This window comes from Danio rerio, mitochondrion, assembly GCF_049306965.1.
Source record: "Danio rerio mitochondrion, complete genome".
NCBI classification, from domain to species: Eukaryota; Metazoa; Chordata; class Actinopteri; order Cypriniformes; family Danionidae; genus Danio; species Danio rerio.
In genome coordinates this window covers 1-16,596 of record NC_002333.2, presented here as the reverse complement: position 1 = coordinate 16,596, position 16,596 = coordinate 1, and the positions used below count along the sequence as shown (strand labels likewise).

Below are 16,596 nucleotides of genomic sequence, written 5' to 3'. Positions count from 1 at the left end.
CAGAAAATAGTTTAATTTAGAATCCTGGCTTTGGGAGTCAGGGGTGTGAGTTAAAATCTCTCTTTTCTGGTAATTTAGCGCTAGGGAGGGGTCTAACCTCCGATCTTCGGATTACAAGACCGATGCTTTAAAACTAAGCTACTAGGGCAGCTTCATTGGAGTGCCTTATTCTCTAAAATCCCTGTAATTGGGAATAAGACTAAGAATAGTGAAAAATATAAGATTGATGCTATTTGTCCAATGATGATGTAGGGGTGTTCTACTGGTATCCCTCCAATTCATGTTAGTACAAGCATGTCTGCTACCAGTGTTCAGAACAGAAATTGGGTAACTGGGCGGAATGCTATTCCTCGCTGTTTAGAAGTGTGTAAAATTGGTACTACTATTAATACTAAAATGGAAAATAAGAGAGCTAGTACACCTCCTAGTTTGTTTGGGATAGATCGTAGAATGGCGTATGCGAATAGGAAATATCATTCTGGTTTAATGTGAGGAGGTGTTACTAGAGGGTTAGCAGGGGTGAAATTTTCTGGATCTCCTAAGAGGTTTGGTGAGAATAGTGCTAATAGTGAGAGGGAAAATAATATAATTACAAAACCAAGGAGGTCTTTATTTGAAAAATAAGGATGAAAGGGGATTTTATCCATGTTGGGGTTTAGGCCAAGGGGGTTATTTGATCCGGTTTCGTGGAGAAATAGCAAGTGTAGAATAACTATGGCGATGATAATAAATGGTAATAAAAAGTGGAATGCGAAGAATCGTGTAAGGGTTGCATTGTCTACTGAGAATCCCCCTCAGATTCATTGCACTAGGGTATCTCCCACGTAAGGAACGGCCGATAATAGGTTAGTAATTACTGTGGCCCCTCAGAATGATATTTGGCCCCATGGAAGGACGTAGCCCACAAAAGCTGTTATTATTACAAGTAAGAACAGGACTACTCCGATGTTTCAAGTTTCATTATAAAGATAAGATCCGTAATATAGTCCTCGGGCGATGTGAATATACAGGCAGATGAAGAAGAAGGAAGCCCCATTGGCATGGATGCTCCGAATAAGTCAGCCGAAATTTACATCTCGGCAAATATGCACAACAGATGAAAATGCTGTTGAGATGTCTGAGGTGTAGTGTATTGCTAAAAATAGTCCTGTTAAAATTTGTGTAATAAGACATAATCCAAGGAGAGATCCAAAATTTCATCACGCTGAAATATTTAGTGGCGTTGGCAAATCAACTAATGCGTCATTAGCGATTTTTAAAACTGGGTGTGTTTTTCGCAGGCTTGTCATTAAGCAGTTCTTGTAGTTGAACTACAACAGTGGTTTTTCGAGTCACCGGTCTCAGTTAAAGTCTGAGTAAGAATTATGGCATTTTATTTGTCTTTTTTGATGGCAGCTCTAGTTGGGGGTATGATTGCTATTGCTTCTAATCCGGCTCCTTATTTTGCTGCATTTGGTTTAGTAGTTGTGGCAGGGGTTGGATGTGGAATTTTAGTTAGTTATGGGGGTTCATTTTTGTCTCTAATTCTTTTTTTGATTTATTTAGGTGGGATGCTTGTAGTGTTTGCTTATTCAGCGGCCCTAGCAGCCGAGCCTTTTCCTGAAGCGTGGGGTGACCGTGTGGTGTTTTGACGTGTTATGGTTTATGGTCTGGTTGTAATTGTGGCGGCTGGGTTTTTATTAACTGGTGACACTGGTTTATTAATATCGGTTGATGCTTTTAAAGAGTTTTCTGTTATTCGAGCTGATGTAAGCGGGGTTGCAATAATATATTCGTCAGGTGGAAAAATATTAGTGATTTGTGCTTGGGTATTGCTTCTGACTTTGTTTGTTGTACTAGAGGTTACTCGAGGTCTTAGTTATGGTGTGCTTCGTGCTATTTAAGTGTATAGTTTCAGTATTATTATTTTAAGAATAATAGAGGTAAGGAAGACGGCTAGGTAAGACTTGATTGACGCTATTCGATGGTCCTTAACAAAGGTGGCCACTGTTATTAATGTAAATGCAATTCCGCATGGTCCGAATAGTTCGCTTCATGATTTTTCAATTTTAGTGGCTGCTGACTCCCCTATAAATAATTTTCGTATAGGGATTAGTCGGTGAAGGATTGGAAAGAAGATTAGTGAAATTGAAAAGTGGAATGGAATTCCTGGGGTAGTGTTTTTGTTAATTTTATTAGCTAGCGTACTAATTTCTAGTCCTAAGATAATACCTAGTAGAGTTACTAGAATGGCTGCCAATTTTAGATAAATAGGCATGGTTAAAATGGGTGTTTTAAGAGGAATTATAGTGTATGAGATGATTAATCCTGCAATAATGCTTCCTCAGGCAAGCCGTTGAATAGTATTGGTTGGAATGTGGTTTTCATCAATTGTCTCGTAGGTCTTGTGTCGGGGGCTTCCTAAACAGACTAAGTAAATTATTCGGAAGCTATAAACTGCGGTAAATGATGTGGCGATTAATGTTAGTGTTAGGGCTCAGGCGTTAAGATGGGAGGTGGTTATTGCTTCTAGGATAGCGTCTTTTGAGAAAAATCCTGCAAGGAAGGGGGTACCCATAAGGGCTATTTTCCCGATGGTCAAATAGTTTGTGGTTATTGGTAGGGTGTGGTAAGTTCCCCCTATTTTACGGATGTCTTGTTCGTTGTTAAGACTGTGAATAATTGCCCCTGAGCATAAGAATAATATGGCTTTAAAAAAAGCGTGAGTGCAGATGTGGAAAAATGCTAGATGTGGTTGGTTTAGGCCAATTGCTACTATCATTAGCCCTAGTTGGCTTGATGTTGAGAAAGCTACGATTTTTTTGATATCATTTTGGGTTAGAGCACAGGTTGCTGCAAATAGAGTTGTTAATGCTCCAAGGCATAGACAGATTGTTGGTGCAAGCTTGTTAGTTTCTATAATTGGGTGAAGACGGATTAAAAGGAAAATCCCTGCTACAACCATAGTGCTAGAGTGAAGTAAAGCAGATACTGGTGTAGGGCCTTCTATGGCTGATGGTAGTCAGGGGTGAAGTGTAAATTGGGCTGATTTCCCTGTGGCTGCAATAATAAGTCCAATTTGGGGAATGGTCATGTCGAAGTCTTTTGAAAGAATGAAAATTTGCTGAATGTCTCAGGAGTTGAGGTATATTGCTATTCATGCTAAGGTTAAGATAAATCCAATGTCTCCTATTCGGTTGTAGATTACGGCCTGTAGAGATGCTGTGTTAGCCTCTGTCCGCCCAAATCATCAGCCAATGAGTAAAAATGATATGATTCCTACCCCTTCTCAGCCAATAAATAGTTGAAATAGATTGTTGGCTGTAACTAAGATAATTATTGATATAAGAAAAAGAAGTAAATATTTGTAAAATAATTCTTTTTGTGGATAAGAGGCTATATATCATGATGCAAATTCTAAAATTGACCAGGTGATGAATAAGGCGATTGAGGTAAAAGTCACAGAATAGTAGTCAAATTTAAAACTTAGGTCTACGTTAAACGCTTGTGTATTTATTCAGCTTCAGCATATTACAACATGGTCTGATTCTTTGTACAGCATCATTGTAAGTGGGATAAGACTAATTAAGAAAGATACATGGACAGCATTTCAAGCTTGGAAAGAGTTGTTGGATTTTGAATAGCTTTTTGGTTTTAATAAGGGGTATGATAAAACTGCGAAAATTAGGATTAATGTTAAAGGTATGATCATATCAGTCATAAACTTCTACTTGGAGTTGCACCAAGAGTTTTTGGTTCCTAAGACCAATGGATGTACTATTATCCTTTAGAAGCGGTAAGGAAGCCATGGAGTTTAACCATGGTTGGTAAATATTAGCAGCATTTACTGTTTTCCTACTCTTCCTCGGTGAGTGAGGGGGCTTTAACCCCTATCTTTAGAGTCACGATCTAAAATTTTACTTTAAACTAAACTTACTAGTTACATCAACCTCACATAAGTTCTGGTTTTAATATAAGTAAGATGATAGGAATTAGGTGTAAAGTCATTAAGAGATGTTCTCGGGTGTGGGATGGTGAAAGATTGGTGATGTGTTCTGGGATTGAGCCTCGTTGAGATGTTAAAAATATATAAAGTGAATAATTTGCTGTAATTAAGGTTCCTATTCCTGTAATAATAATTGTTCATGGAGATCAGTTAAATAGGGCTGTGATAATCATAAGTTCTCCTATCAAGTTTGGTAGAGGTGGAAGTGCTAGGTTGGCCAGATTAGCAATAAATCACCATACTGTTGCTAGCGGTAGCACTATCTGGAGTCCTCGAGCGAGGATTATGGTCCGGCTATGAGTTCGTTCATACGATGTGTTAGCTAAGCAAAATAGGGCGGATGAGGTTAGTCCGTGGGCGATTATTAAAATAATTGCTCCTGTAAATCCTCAGGGGGTTTGAATCAAAATTCCTCCTGCAACTAGTCCCATATGGCCTACTGATGAATAGGCAATTAGCGATTTTAAGTCTGTTTGTCGTAGACAAACTAATCCTGTTATGATTACTCCTCATAGAGCAAGGATAATAAACGGGTATGCTAGTTGCTTAGATAAAGGATCTAATATTACTATTATTCGTATCATACCGTAGCCTCCTAGTTTTAGTAGCACTGCCGCTAGAATTATAGATCCTGCTACAGGGGCTTCTACATGTGCTTTTGGTAATCAAAGGTGTATCCCATATAGCGGTATTTTTACTAGGAATGCAATTAAGCAGCCGGCTCATCAGATTTTATGTCCTCAAGAGTTAAGTAAAAGTGGGTCTGAGTACTGAAGTACTAGTATTGATAGGGTTCCTGTTGATTGTTGCAGTAATAGGAGGGCTACTAAAAGAGGTAGAGAGCCTGCTAATGTATAGAAAAGAAAGTAAGTACCTGCGTTAAGGCGCTCAGCTTGATTACCTCATCGGGTAATAATGATTAGTGTTGGGATAAGTGTAGCTTCGAATATAATGTAGAATATAATGATTTTTGTAGCGCCAAACGCCATAATTATGAAAGTTTGTAAAGAGGCAAGAAGTGTAATGTATATTCGTTGTCGGTTTACAGGCTCCGAGTTGATGTGATTTTGGCTAGCTAGAATCATTAATGGAAGAAGTCAACAGGTTAGTACTAGAAGAGGTGTTGATAGTGGGTCTGCAGCTATGTACGAGTTAGAAGCATTTCACCCTGTATCCGAGGTTCATTTTAGTCATGTTAAGCTAATAAAGGCAATTAAAAAGCTGTTTATTGTTGTAGTTGTTCACAGTCATTTTGATGAAGATAATCAGATTGTAGGGAATAGCATAATAGTGGGGATCAGTACTTTTAGCATTGTAGTAGATTAAGGTTTTTTATGTGGTCAGATCCGTGGGTTCGAGCTGTGGCTACTAGGAGTGCTAGGCCGGCACTTGCTTCACAGGCAGAAAAGGCTAGTAGTAGTATAGGGGCTGTGGATAAACTTATTGACTCTGTTTTTAAAGTTCAAAGGGCTATGGAAATAAATAAAGATAATATTATGCCTTCTAAACATAATAATGCTGATAGGAGGTGAACACGGTGAAATGTAAGTCCTGCTAAGCCTAGTATAAATGCTGCGTTAAGACTAAAGTGCGTGGGTGTCATAAGGGAGTTACGGGTTTACACCGCAATTATTTGAGCCGAAATCAAGGGTCTTTCTTTGGACTAGCTCCCTACTCTGCTCATTCAAGGCCGCCTTGGGCTCATTCGTAGGCTAGTCCTAGTGTTAGCAAAATCAGTACTGTTATAGCTCAAAAGAGAGTTTCTATTGGGTTATTAAGTTGATCTCCTCATGGGAGTGGTAATAGGAGAGCAATTTCCAAGTCAAATAAAGGGAATAAAACTGCTACTAAGAAAAATCGTAATGAAAATGGTAGGCGGGCGGACCCTAGTGGATCAAATCCGCATTCATATGGTGATAGCTTTTCTGTATCAGAGTTCATTTGTGGTAGTCAAAATGATACTAGAGCTAAGACCAATGATAAGGTCGTTATAATAATAAGAATAGTTGCAAATAAATTCATTACCTTTCCCTGGATTTTTCACCAAGACCAAATGATTGGAAGTCATTTATACTGGTTATACTAGAAAGGCTATGAGCCTCATCAATAGATTGATACGTAGAGGAATAGTCAGACTACGTCGACGAAGTGTCAATATCAAGCGGCAGCTTCAAAACCAAAGTGGTGGTCTGATGTGAAGTGAAATAAAACTTGGCGTAGAAGGCATACAGCTAAAAAGGTTGATCCAATAATAACGTGTAGACCATGAAACCCTGTAGCTACAAAGAATGTTGAGCCATATACTCCGTCTGCAATTGTAAATGGGGCTTCATAGTATTCTATAGCCTGAAGTGCTGTGAAGTACAATCCTAGTAGAATTGTAAGAGCAAGAGATTGAATGGCTTGTTTTCGTTCTCCTTCCATGAGGCTGTGATGTGCTCATGTTACTGTTACTCCGGATGCTAGCAAAACAGCTGTATTGAGGAGCGGCACTTCAAATGGGTCAAGAGTTGTTAGCCCTGTGGGTGGTCAACATCCCCCTAGTTCAGGGGTGGGGGCTAAACTTGAATGATAAAAAGCTCAGAAAAATCCTAGGAAAAAAAATACCTCTGAGGTAATAAATAGGATTATACCGTACCGCAACCCTTTTTGTACGGGCGGGGTATGGTGGCCTTGAAAGGTCCCTTCTCGAATAATGTCTCGTCATCATTGGATTATAGTTAAAATAAGAAGAATTATTCCTAGAACAATTAATGTCATTGAGTGAAGGTGAAACCAAATTGCTAAGCCAGATGATATTAATAGGGCGGCTACAGCTCCAGTTAGTGGTCATGGGCTTGGGTCAACTATGTGATATGCATGTGCTTGGTGGGCCATTAAATGTTTTCTTGCAGATATAGGCTTAAAAGAAGAATAAAGACGTAGGCTTGGATTATTGCTACTGCAACTTCTAGCAGGGTAAGTAAGAAAAGGACGGAGGCAGTTAAAATTGCTACTGCTGGTATTATTGGTAGTAGAACAAATACTGCTGTGGCAATAAGTTGAATTAGTAGGTGGCCTGCTGTGAGGTTTGCAGTAAGTCGTACCCCTAAAGCTAATGGTCGAATAAATAAGCTAATTGTTTCGATAATAATAAGGGCCGGAATTAATGGGATGGGGGTTCCTTCTGGTAAAAGATGTCCTAGGGCAATAGTCGGTTGATTTTTTATTCCGATAATTACTGTGGCAAGTCATAGGGGTACTGCAAATCCTATATTCAGAGAGAGTTGGGTTGTTGGTGTAAAAGTATAAGGAAGAAGTCCTAAAAGATTAATTGTGATTAAGAATACTATTAGAGAGGCAAATAAAAGTGCTCATTTGTGGCCGCTAAAGTTTAGTGGGGTCATAAGTTGGTTTGTGAATCGTCCAGTCAATCATGTTTGGACGGTGATAAGTCGATTGTTGATTCATCGTGATGTTGGAGCAGGAAAAAGAAGTCAAGGTAGAAGTATGGCAACGAGGATAAGGGGGATACCTAAAAGGTAGGGGCTCGCGAATTGATCGAAGAAGCTTGTTATCATGGTCAGTTTCAAGTGTCATTTTTGTGCTCTTTAGCATCAACTTGAGTTGGGTCATTAGGTTGAATGTGATTAATGATTTTGGTTGGAATAATAGTAAGGAAAATGACTCATGAGAAAAAAAGGATTATAAATCAGGGTTTTGGATTAAGCTGAGGCATTCACTAAGGGTGGTCGGTAAGCACCAAGTTTTGACTTAAAAGGTCAACGCTATCCAATTTTAGCATCTTAGTGAGGCGTCTTCTAGTATAGCTGAAGATCAGTTTTCAAAGAATTCAAGTGGGACGGCTTCGACTACAATGGGCATAAAGCTGTGGTTAGCCCCGCAGATTTCAGAGCATTGTCCGTAGAATACACCTGGACGTGAAACAATAAAAGCGGTTTGGTTTAATCGTCCGGGTACCGCGTCTATTTTAATGCCTAATGATGGAACAGCTCAAGAGTGCAGTACGTCTTCAGCTGAAACTAAAATTCGAATTGGTGATTCTTTGGGAACTACTATTCGATGGTCTGTTTCAAGAAGCCGAAAGCCCCCTGGTGTGAGGTCTTGGGTTGGTACTATATAAGAGTCAAATTCTAGGTTTTCGTAGTCTGTATATTCGTAGCTTCAGTACCATTGATGTCCTACGGCTTTAATAGTAACGTGGGGGTCATTAATTTCATCTATAAGGTATAAAATTCGAAGTGATGGTAAAGCAATCAAAATAAGAATGATGGCCGGAAGGACTGTTCATACGATTTCGATTTCTTGGGAATCTAGAATAAATTTATTCGTTAGTTTGGTTGACACTATTGCGATGATAATGTATAGAACTAAGGTGCTGATTAAAAATACAATTATTAAAGCATGGTCGTGAAAACATAAAAGTTCTTCTATTACAGGTGATGCTGCGTCTTGGAATCCTAGTTGTGCAGGGTGTGCCATTAGAATTTAGGTTAAGACATACAAGGTTTTAACTTGTAATTTCACCTTGACAAAGTGGTGTAATGTTTTTGCTAATGTCTTATAAGAAAGTGGCAGAGTGGTTATGCGGCTGGCTTGAAACTAGCACACGGGGGTTCAATTCCCTCCTTTCTCGTTAATTTGATTGAATTTGAACGAATGCTGGCTCCTCAAATGTGTGGTAGGGGGGAGGGCAGCCGTGTAATCATTCTACATTTGTTGCGGTCAATTCAACTGACAGAACTTCTCGTTTGGCGGTAAAGGCTTCTCATAAGATAAATAAGAACATGATTACTGCTACTAAAGAAATTAGTGACCCAATAGAAGATACTGTATTTCAGAGTGCATAGGCGTCTGGGTAGTCAGAGTACCGTCGTGGTATTCCTGCTAAACCTAGGAAATGTTGTGGGAAGAATGTGAGATTTACTCCGATAAATATAACCCCGAAATGGATTTTTGTTCATACACTGTTTAGGGTGTAGCCTGTAAATAGTGGGAATCAGTGAACAAAGCCTGCTATAATAGCGAATACAGCTCCTATTGAAAGAACATAGTGAAAGTGTGCTACTACGTAGTATGTGTCATGTAGTACGATGTCTAATGATGAGTTGGCTAAAACGATTCCGGTTAACCCTCCTACTGTAAATAAGAAAATAAATCCTAGTGCCCATAGTATAGGGGTTTCTCATTTAATAGCTCCTCCGTGGAGAGTGGCTAATCAGCTAAATACTTTTACACCAGTTGGAATAGCAATAATCATTGTGGCGGATGTGAAGTATGCTCGGGTGTCTACATCCATTCCTACAGTGAATATGTGATGGGCTCATACAATAAAACCTAAGAGACCAATAGCCATTATAGCTCATACTATTCCTATATACCCGAATGGTTCTTTTTTCCCTGCGTAGTATGCTACAACATGGGAGATAATGCCGAATCCTGGTAAAATAAGAATGTAGACTTCTGGGTGGCCAAAGAATCAAAATAAGTGTTGATAAAGAATTGGATCTCCCCCTCCTGCCGGGTCAAAGAACGTTGTGTTAAGATTTCGGTCTGTAAGAAGTATTGTAATTCCGGCAGCTAACACTGGTAAAGATAAAAGAAGTAGTACAGCTGTAACTAAGACAGCTCATACAAATAATGGAGTTTGATACTGAGAGATAGTTGGTGGCTTCATGTTAATTGTAGTAGTAATAAAATTAATTGCTCCAAGAATAGATGAAACACCTGCTAAGTGTAGTGAAAAAATTGTTAGATCAACAGATGCTCCTGCATGGGCAAGGTTGCCTGCAAGAGGTGGATAAACTGTTCATCCTGTTCCAGCTCCTGCTTCAACTCCAGAAGAAGCTAATAGAAGAAGAAATGAGGGTGGAAGAAGTCAGAAGCTTATATTATTTATTCGGGGAAATGCCATATCGGGGGCCCCAATCATTAGTGGCACAAGTCAGTTTCCAAATCCCCCAATAAGAATGGGTATTACTATAAAGAAAATTATTACAAAAGCATGGGCAGTAACAATAACATTATAGATTTGATCATCACCAAGAAGTGCTCCTGGTTGGCTAAGTTCAGCTCGGATTAAGAGGCTTAATGCGGTCCCTACTATTCCGGCTCAAGCACCAAATACTAGATACAGGGTGCCAATGTCTTTATGATTAGTTGAGAAAAATCAACGTGTGATTGTCACAGGTAGGGTGGCCGAGTGTTTAGGCGGCGGATTGTAGCTCCGCGGACAGAGGTTTGAGTCCTTTTTCTACCATGGCCTCGTGGTGATGATACATATCAGATTGCAAATCTGAAGACGCAGGTAAACCTCCTGCCGGGGCTTTTCCCGCCTTACCGGGTTCAACGGCGGGAAAAGTAGATGGATGCTCGCTGGCTTGGGCGCTTAGCTGTTAACTAAGATTTTGTAGGATCGAGGCCTTCCCATCTAGTAGGGCTTTAGTTTAATTAAAATATCTGATTTGCATTTAGAAGATGCGGAGTAACGTCTGTAAGTCCTATCAGAGACTAGAAGATTTTCACTTCTACTGAGAGCTTTGAAGGCTCTTGGTCTAGGTTATCCTAAGTCTCTATGTTGTTAATATTAAGATGGCTGGGGTCAGTGGTAAAAGTCCTATAGTAACAGTAACAGAGATTGTTAGGGGTAGTGAGTTTTGGGTCGTTTGTACCCGTCAGTGAGGGGCTGAATTGATAGTGTTTGGTGAAGTCGTTAATGTTATTGCATGACATAGACGTAGGTAAAAAAATAAGCTTAGGAGGGCGGTAAGCGCCATGATAGTAGCTGTGGCTGGTAGGTCTTGTTTCGTTAACTCTTGTAGGATTAATCATTTTGGTATGAATCCCGTCAGTGGGGGAAGTCCTCCCAGTGATAATATAACTAAAGTAGCAATTGCTGCCAGGATTGGGCTTTTCGGTCAGGTCGTTGTTAGGGTGTTAATTTTTGTGGCTGATAATACTTTTAAAGTAAGGAATGCCGCGGATGTTATAAAGATATATGTTCCTAAAGCAATCAGAGTAAGTTGCGGAGCGTACTGGATAACAATAATTATTCACCCTATGTGGGCAATTGATGAATAAGCTAGAATTTTTCGGAGTTGGGTTTGGTTAAGTCCGCTTCACCCTCCAATGAGAGAGGAAGCAATTCCTAGTGATGTAAGAATAAGAGGGTCAGTGGTTTGGGTCGTTTGGATAATTAATGCTATTGGGGCAAGTTTTTGTCAGGTTGACAAAATTAGTCCTGTCAACAGATCTAATCCTTGAAGAACTTCTGGTAATCAAAAATGTATTGGTGCTAGACCGATTTTGAGAGCCAATGCAAACATTATTGCTGTACTGGTGGCTGGGCCTGGTATACCTGTAACATCCCATTGTCCTGAAATTCAGGCATTTGTTGTACTTGTGAATAGAATTATTGCTGCGGCAGCAGCTTGAATAAGGAAGTATTTTGTGGTGGCTTCTACTGCCCGTGGGTGGTGTTGTTGTGCTATTAGAGGGACAATTGCTAAAGTATTAATTTCTAATCCTATTCAGGCTAAAATTCAGTGTGAGCTAGAAAAAGTTAATGTGGTTCCTAGACCTAGGCTGGATATTAAAATTATAAGGACATAAGGGTTCATTGATGAAGGAGGGACTTTAACCATCATGTTCGGGGTATGGGCCCGGTAGCTTAATTAGCTGACCTCATCCTAGAAAGTGGTGTAGTGGAAGCACTAAGAGTTTTGATCTCTTGGGCATGGGTTCGACCCCCTTCTTTCTAAGAACCGAGGGGATTTTAACCCCTATGGTTCACTCCATCAAAGTGACCCCTTAGCATTCGGGCACGGTTCTTGAGTTATGTTTGTGGGGGTAGACCAGCTAGTGCGATTGGTAGGGCGATATGTCATAGTACTAGAACTAATGTGATTGGAAGAAAGTTTTTCCAGATAAGATGCATAAGTTGGTCGTATCGGAATCGTGGGTATGATGCTCGTATTCAGAGAAACAAAATAGATAGTATTGCAGTTTTGGTTGCAATACTGATTGTTATTAGCTCAGGTGCATCTGGGGTAAACGATGCTCCTAAAAATAGTACTGTTGAGTGGGTGTTTATTAGTAAAATATTTGAGTACTCAGCCAAAAAGAATAAGGCAAATGGTCCTGCTGCATACTCTACATTGAAGCCTGAGACTAGTTCTGATTCCCCCTCTGTAAGATCGAACGGTGCTCGGTTTGTTTCTGCCAGCGTTGAGATAAATCATATAATGGCTAATGGTCATAGTGGAAGTAGAAGTCATGTGTCTTCCTGAGTTGTATTAAATGTTTGTAGGGTGTATCCCCCAGAAAAAATAACGGCAGATAATAGAATAAGTCCTAGGCTAACTTCATATGAAATTGTTTGCGCTACAGCTCGTAAGGCCCCAATTAATGCGTATTTTGAGTTTGATGCTCAACCTGATCCCAGGATTGAGTATACTGCTAGGCTTGAGATGGCTATAATAAATAAAATTCCAAGATTTAGGTCGAGTACTGGATAGGGCATGGGTATGGGTGCCCATAGCATTATTGCTAGGATTAGTGCAAGAACTGGAGCTGTTAAAAATAAAATTGGAGAAGCCATAGATGGTCGAATGGGTTCTTTAATAAAAAGTTTCACGCCATCAGCTACTGATTGTAACAGTCCTCGGGGGCCTATTACATTTGGTCCTTTTCGGAGTTGTATATAGCCTAACACTTTTCGTTCAACTAAGGTAAGGAAGGCTACTGCAATTAATACTGGTACGGCGTAGGCTAGGGGGTTAATTAAGTGGCTTGTTAAGATGTCTAGCATAAACTGGGAAAAGGATTTGAACCTTTGGGTGAAAGGGCTTAGGCCTTTTGCAATTACCGAGCTCTGCCATCCCAGCAACCCTTATTTCGGGAAGAGGTTTTAGCTCTCCTTTTATTTTTTTTATCTTTATTCATAAATTTAGGGTGGGGCGTGCTTTTAGTATGGGCCCCCTTTTTCCGATCCTTTCGTACTAGGAAAAAATAGCTTTACAGATAGAAACTGACCTGGATTACTCCGGTCTGAACTCAGATCACGTAGGACTATTAATCGTTGAACAAACGAACCCTTAATAGCGGCTGCACCATTAGGATGTCCTGATCCAACATCGAGGTCGTAAACCCCCTCGTCGATATGGACTCTTAGAGAGGATTGCGCTGTTATCCCTAGGGTAACTTGGTTCGTTGATCGGCTTATAGGCCGGATCGTCTTTGGTCAGGTGTTCTGAGGCTTAGAGATGTTTCTCTTGGTTTTAGGGCTGTGCCCGTTCCGCTTGGAGGTTGTTTTTTACTCCGTGGTCGCCCCAACCGAAGGTAGAGGTTTATCTTTTACTAGTTTAATCACTTTTATTGGTTTGCTTGATGTAAATTAAATCTTGTACCTTAAGCTCCAAAGGGTCTTCTCGTCTTGTATTATTATATCCGCTTCTGCACGGATAGATCAATTTCACTGACTTGATGGGGGAGACAGTTAAGCCCTCGTTTGGCCATTCATACAGGTCCCTATTTAAAGGACGAGTGATTGCGCTACCTTTGCACGGTCAAAATACCGCGGCCGTTAAACTATTGTCACTGGGCAGGCTGGACCTCCTATATTGGGATGTCAGGAGGCGATGTTTTTGGTAAACAGGCGAGGCTTGTGTTTGCCGAGTTCCTTCCCTTTCTTTTAGTCTTTCCTTATATGCACTCCAGTGTGGGGGTAACGATGTCTGTTGTGGATTTTTCTCAGTTTTTAACTCACATTGCCCTCTTTGTTTGGGCTCGTTAATTGCCAATGGTTTGTCCAACTTGGCTTACACTTGTGCTTGGAGAAGTACAGGTTCTTCTTGTTACTCATTTTAGCATAATTTCTTCCATATTTGTATGGATTAGTCTGGTATTTTTAGGGAAGTAAGATATTATTGTCAGAATTATGAATTTCTTCTTACCTGAGCTTTAACGCTTTCTTTTTAGGTGGCTGCTTCCAGGCCCACTACGACAACGTGTTTTGTAAATTATGATCTTTATTCTCCTGAAAAGGTTGTATCCTTTGTTAAAGGGGCTGTACCCTCTTTAACTAACTTTCGTATTTTTCTCTTAATTTTGTGTTAAATTAAATTTAATTTTTTAATTTGGGGTGTACGAAGCTGAACTTTTATTCATCTCCCAGACAACCAGCTATTGCCGGGTTCGATAGGTCTGTCACTTCTACCCGGAGCTCTTCCCACTCTATTGCCACAGAGACGGGTTGGCCCTAAGTTAAATAGGCTGTCTCGGGGTAGCTCACCTGGATTCGGGGCTTTAAACTAAAGGTCTCTTTGCCTAGTGGTGTTGGCTAAATCATGATGCAAAAGGTACAAGGTTTAATCTTTGCTTTTTATTGCTTTTACGGGTTATTTCATTTCTCTTTCAGCGTTCCCTTGCGGTACTTTCTCTATTGCTTAGTATTTTATCTTTTCTGTCTCCCATACTAGGATAATATAATGGTTTAGTTTGTGGTTTTAGGTTGATTATAGGTTATTGATGTTTTTAAGTTGATCTTGATGGTTAAGCTAGCTATTTAGCTCAGGACGATCCGATTTGCACGGATGTTTTCTCGGTGTAAGTGAGATGCTTAACTGTTCAGCCACGTCTTGGATAATGTCCAAGTGCACCTTCCGGTACACTTACCTTGTTACGACTTTTCCCCCCTTGTCTGTGCTTCTGTATTAATTATTTCTTGTGCAATTGACCGGAGGGAGTGACGGGCGGTGTGTACGCGCCTTAGAGCCGGGTTCAAAGAGACACTCTGCTTCTCTTTTACTGCTAAATCCTCCTTCAAGTATTGTTTCATGTTACATTTTCGTATATTCTGGGGTAGAAAGTGTAGCCCATTTCTTCCCATTTCATGTGCTACACCTCGACCTGACTTTCTGGGCTATGCCCATCTTGCTTACTGTTATTCCTTCACAGGGTAAGCTGGCGACGGTGGTATATAGGCTGATTTTGCTAGAAATGGTGAGGTTTAACGGGGATAATCGGTTCTAGAACAGGCTCCTCTAGGGGGATCTAAGGCACCGTCAGGTCCTTTGGGTTTTAAGCTTATGCTTGTAGTGTCCGGGCGAACATTGTTGTGATTAAATGTCTTTGTTTATGGCTAAGCATAGTGGGGTATCTAATCCCAGTTTGTTTCTTAGCTTTCGTGGGTTCAGGTAATTAATTTAAAGCTACTTTCGTGTTTGGGCCTCTAGCATCTAAAAGCGTATAACAGTTAAAGGGCCGTTTGGCTTTATTTTACATTGTTCCTTAACCACCCTTTACGCCGTAGTATATCAACTAGAGCCTCTCGTTTAACCGCGGTTGCTGGCACGAGTTTTACCGGCTCTCTTTACCTTAACTGAGTCAAGTTTTCACTTATAGCTTAATGTTTGTCACTGCTGGATCCCCTTGGGGGTGTGGCTTGGCTAGGCGTCTTGGGCTAAAAATTTTGTGCCTGATACCTGCTCCTCGTCCCCAGGTTTGGGGATTGAGGGCGTATTCACAGGGGTGCGGAGACTTGCATGTGTAAATTAGGTAAAAGCTGATCAAAAGGTCGGGACCATGCCTTTGTGCATGCGGAGCTTATTAGGGCCCATCTTGGCAGCTTCAGTGCCGTGCTTTATTTTAAGCTACGCTAGCCTTAAAAATATATTAACATTTTTAGTACTAAATATTTTTGTAAATTTTAGTTGGGGTTTTTAGGCTAAAAAACGGGCAATTAAATGACATATGTAGATATGTATATATATATATATATATAATGTCAATTTATTTTCAACTTATTGGCTGTACGTTCTCGGGCCTTCCTTGGTTTAGGGGTTTGACAAGGATAACAGGAATCGCTGGACGTAAGGGGGTAAGGGGGTTTGTCGCGCGTATACCAAAAGGGGGAGATAATAATATATAGTTTATCAAGGAAATAATAAGTACTTTATGCACTTGAATTAAAAGTTAGTGAGTCTTAATATTATGTCTTTAGATAATTAATATATATTATCACATGCAAGGAATAGTACCACCTTAATTTAACATTTATATTTGCACTATGAAATGCCAGCGAAAGGAAAAAAATAAGAGATCACCCCTTGTATATACAAGAACGCTCGGCATGGGGAGTAAAGGACTAAATGATTAACACATCTGACTAATCATATGCCGTTTACCACTAGATTGTGGGTGGGTCTTGTAGCGATGAACGTGAGATTTGAACCAGATACCAGGAATAGTTCATTTTTTAACAACGTTTAAATTGATGTCCCTGATTCTATCATGCATGATATGCATTTATATAAATTATTGGTGGTCTCTCACTTGATATGGTGAATAATATAAACATTATGTACCTGCTTTATGGTTAAAATAATGATATGGTGATAATACATAGTATGTCCTAATACATGCATAATATGTAACCAGTACATACATGTGACAAAGCACATACGTGTGTATCCACACATATGTATATGCTTGCACATGCATATGTAAAAATTAGAGCATGCATTTTATGTATGATTAATGTATCAATACAGTGCATGTCTGTCTTAATTGTAAATTACTAAAACATTGACATATAAATTGTCGCCGGCCGT

The 16,596-nt window shown here is 39.9% G+C and overlaps 13 protein-coding genes and 24 non-coding genes across 37 annotated transcripts, besides 2 other annotated features; 9 read left to right on the top strand and 28 right to left on the bottom strand. All coding sequences in view use genetic code 2, as the record gives it.

The window, feature by feature from the left end:
- trnP lies at positions 1 to 70 on the top strand. Its single transcript has one exon. It is a non-coding gene; the product is annotated as a tRNA-Pro (tRNA).
- A 6-nt stretch (positions 71 to 76) lies between these two features.
- trnT lies at positions 77 to 148 on the bottom strand. The gene has a single exon. It is a non-coding gene; the product is annotated as a tRNA-Thr (tRNA).
- On the bottom strand, positions 149 to 1,289 carry CYTB (cytochrome b). Its single transcript has one exon. A coding segment is annotated over exon 1 (1,141 nt).
- Positions 1,290 to 1,295: 6 nt separating this feature from the next.
- Positions 1,296 to 1,364, top strand: trnE. Its single transcript has one exon. It is a non-coding gene; the product is annotated as a tRNA-Glu (tRNA).
- Positions 1,365 to 1,883, top strand: ND6 (NADH dehydrogenase subunit 6). The gene has a single exon. It carries the CDS (start codon positions 1,365 to 1,367, stop codon positions 1,881 to 1,883), a length of 519 nt encoding a protein of 172 aa, NP_059342.1.
- Positions 1,880 to 3,700, bottom strand: ND5 (NADH dehydrogenase subunit 5). Its single transcript has one exon. The coding sequence runs from the start codon at positions 3,698 to 3,700 to the stop codon at positions 1,880 to 1,882; it is 1,821 nt and encodes a 606-aa protein (NP_059341.1).
- Position 3,701: 1 nt separating this feature from the next.
- trnL2 lies at positions 3,702 to 3,774 on the bottom strand. Its single transcript has one exon. It is a non-coding gene; the product is annotated as a tRNA-Leu (tRNA).
- Positions 3,775 to 3,777: 3 nt separating this feature from the next.
- On the bottom strand, positions 3,778 to 3,847 carry trnS2. Its single transcript has one exon. It is a non-coding gene; the product is annotated as a tRNA-Ser (tRNA).
- trnH lies at positions 3,847 to 3,916 on the bottom strand. The gene has a single exon. It is a non-coding gene; the product is annotated as a tRNA-His (tRNA).
- Position 3,917: 1 nt separating this feature from the next.
- Positions 3,918 to 5,298, bottom strand: ND4 (NADH dehydrogenase subunit 4). The gene has a single exon. A coding segment is annotated over exon 1 (1,381 nt).
- ND4L (NADH dehydrogenase subunit 4L) lies at positions 5,292 to 5,588 on the bottom strand. Its single transcript has one exon. The coding sequence runs from the start codon at positions 5,586 to 5,588 to the stop codon at positions 5,292 to 5,294; it is 297 nt and encodes a 98-aa protein (NP_059339.1).
- trnR lies at positions 5,589 to 5,658 on the bottom strand. The gene has a single exon. It is a non-coding gene; the product is annotated as a tRNA-Arg (tRNA).
- On the bottom strand, positions 5,657 to 6,007 carry ND3 (NADH dehydrogenase subunit 3). The gene has a single exon. The coding sequence runs from the start codon at positions 6,005 to 6,007 to the stop codon at positions 5,657 to 5,659; it is 351 nt and encodes a 116-aa protein (NP_059338.1).
- Positions 6,008 to 6,077, bottom strand: trnG. The gene has a single exon. It is a non-coding gene; the product is annotated as a tRNA-Gly (tRNA).
- On the bottom strand, positions 6,077 to 6,862 carry COX3 (cytochrome c oxidase subunit III). Its single transcript has one exon. The coding sequence runs from the start codon at positions 6,860 to 6,862 to the stop codon at positions 6,077 to 6,079; it is 786 nt and encodes a 261-aa protein (NP_059337.1).
- ATP6 (ATP synthase F0 subunit 6) lies at positions 6,862 to 7,545 on the bottom strand. The gene has a single exon. It carries the CDS (start codon positions 7,543 to 7,545, stop codon positions 6,862 to 6,864), a length of 684 nt encoding a protein of 227 aa, NP_059336.1.
- Positions 7,539 to 7,703, bottom strand: ATP8 (ATP synthase F0 subunit 8). The gene has a single exon. It carries the CDS (start codon positions 7,701 to 7,703, stop codon positions 7,539 to 7,541), a length of 165 nt encoding a protein of 54 aa, NP_059335.1.
- Positions 7,704 to 7,776, bottom strand: trnK. The gene has a single exon. It is a non-coding gene; the product is annotated as a tRNA-Lys (tRNA).
- Positions 7,777 to 8,467, bottom strand: COX2 (cytochrome c oxidase subunit II). The gene has a single exon. A coding segment is annotated over exon 1 (691 nt).
- Positions 8,468 to 8,479: 12 nt separating this feature from the next.
- Positions 8,480 to 8,548, bottom strand: trnD. Its single transcript has one exon. It is a non-coding gene; the product is annotated as a tRNA-Asp (tRNA).
- A 2-nt stretch (positions 8,549 to 8,550) lies between these two features.
- trnS1 lies at positions 8,551 to 8,621 on the top strand. The gene has a single exon. It is a non-coding gene; the product is annotated as a tRNA-Ser (tRNA).
- COX1 (cytochrome c oxidase subunit I) lies at positions 8,622 to 10,172 on the bottom strand. Its single transcript has one exon. It carries the CDS (start codon positions 10,170 to 10,172, stop codon positions 8,622 to 8,624), a length of 1,551 nt encoding a protein of 516 aa, NP_059333.1.
- A 1-nt stretch (position 10,173) lies between these two features.
- On the top strand, positions 10,174 to 10,244 carry trnY. Its single transcript has one exon. It is a non-coding gene; the product is annotated as a tRNA-Tyr (tRNA).
- Positions 10,243 to 10,314, top strand: trnC. The gene has a single exon. It is a non-coding gene; the product is annotated as a tRNA-Cys (tRNA).
- Positions 10,315 to 10,346: an origin of replication (putative light strand origin of replication; mtolr).
- Positions 10,347 to 10,419, top strand: trnN. The gene has a single exon. It is a non-coding gene; the product is annotated as a tRNA-Asn (tRNA).
- A 1-nt stretch (position 10,420) lies between these two features.
- On the top strand, positions 10,421 to 10,488 carry trnA. The gene has a single exon. It is a non-coding gene; the product is annotated as a tRNA-Ala (tRNA).
- Position 10,489: 1 nt separating this feature from the next.
- On the bottom strand, positions 10,490 to 10,559 carry trnW. The gene has a single exon. It is a non-coding gene; the product is annotated as a tRNA-Trp (tRNA).
- Positions 10,558 to 11,604, bottom strand: ND2 (NADH dehydrogenase subunit 2). Its single transcript has one exon. It carries the CDS (start codon positions 11,602 to 11,604, stop codon positions 10,558 to 10,560), a length of 1,047 nt encoding a protein of 348 aa, NP_059332.1.
- trnM lies at positions 11,605 to 11,673 on the bottom strand. Its single transcript has one exon. It is a non-coding gene; the product is annotated as a tRNA-Met (tRNA).
- A 1-nt stretch (position 11,674) lies between these two features.
- Positions 11,675 to 11,745, top strand: trnQ. Its single transcript has one exon. It is a non-coding gene; the product is annotated as a tRNA-Gln (tRNA).
- Positions 11,743 to 11,816, bottom strand: trnI. Its single transcript has one exon. It is a non-coding gene; the product is annotated as a tRNA-Ile (tRNA).
- Positions 11,817 to 11,819: 3 nt separating this feature from the next.
- Positions 11,820 to 12,794, bottom strand: ND1 (NADH dehydrogenase subunit 1). The gene has a single exon. The coding sequence runs from the start codon at positions 12,792 to 12,794 to the stop codon at positions 11,820 to 11,822; it is 975 nt and encodes a 324-aa protein (NP_059331.1).
- Positions 12,795 to 12,871, bottom strand: trnL1. Its single transcript has one exon. It is a non-coding gene; the product is annotated as a tRNA-Leu (tRNA).
- On the bottom strand, positions 12,872 to 14,554 carry mt-rnr2. The gene has a single exon. It is a non-coding gene; the product is annotated as a l-rRNA (ribosomal RNA).
- trnV lies at positions 14,555 to 14,625 on the bottom strand. The gene has a single exon. It is a non-coding gene; the product is annotated as a tRNA-Val (tRNA).
- On the bottom strand, positions 14,626 to 15,577 carry mt-rnr1. Its single transcript has one exon. It is a non-coding gene; the product is annotated as a s-rRNA (ribosomal RNA).
- Positions 15,578 to 15,646, bottom strand: trnF. Its single transcript has one exon. It is a non-coding gene; the product is annotated as a tRNA-Phe (tRNA).
- Positions 15,647 to 16,596: a D loop.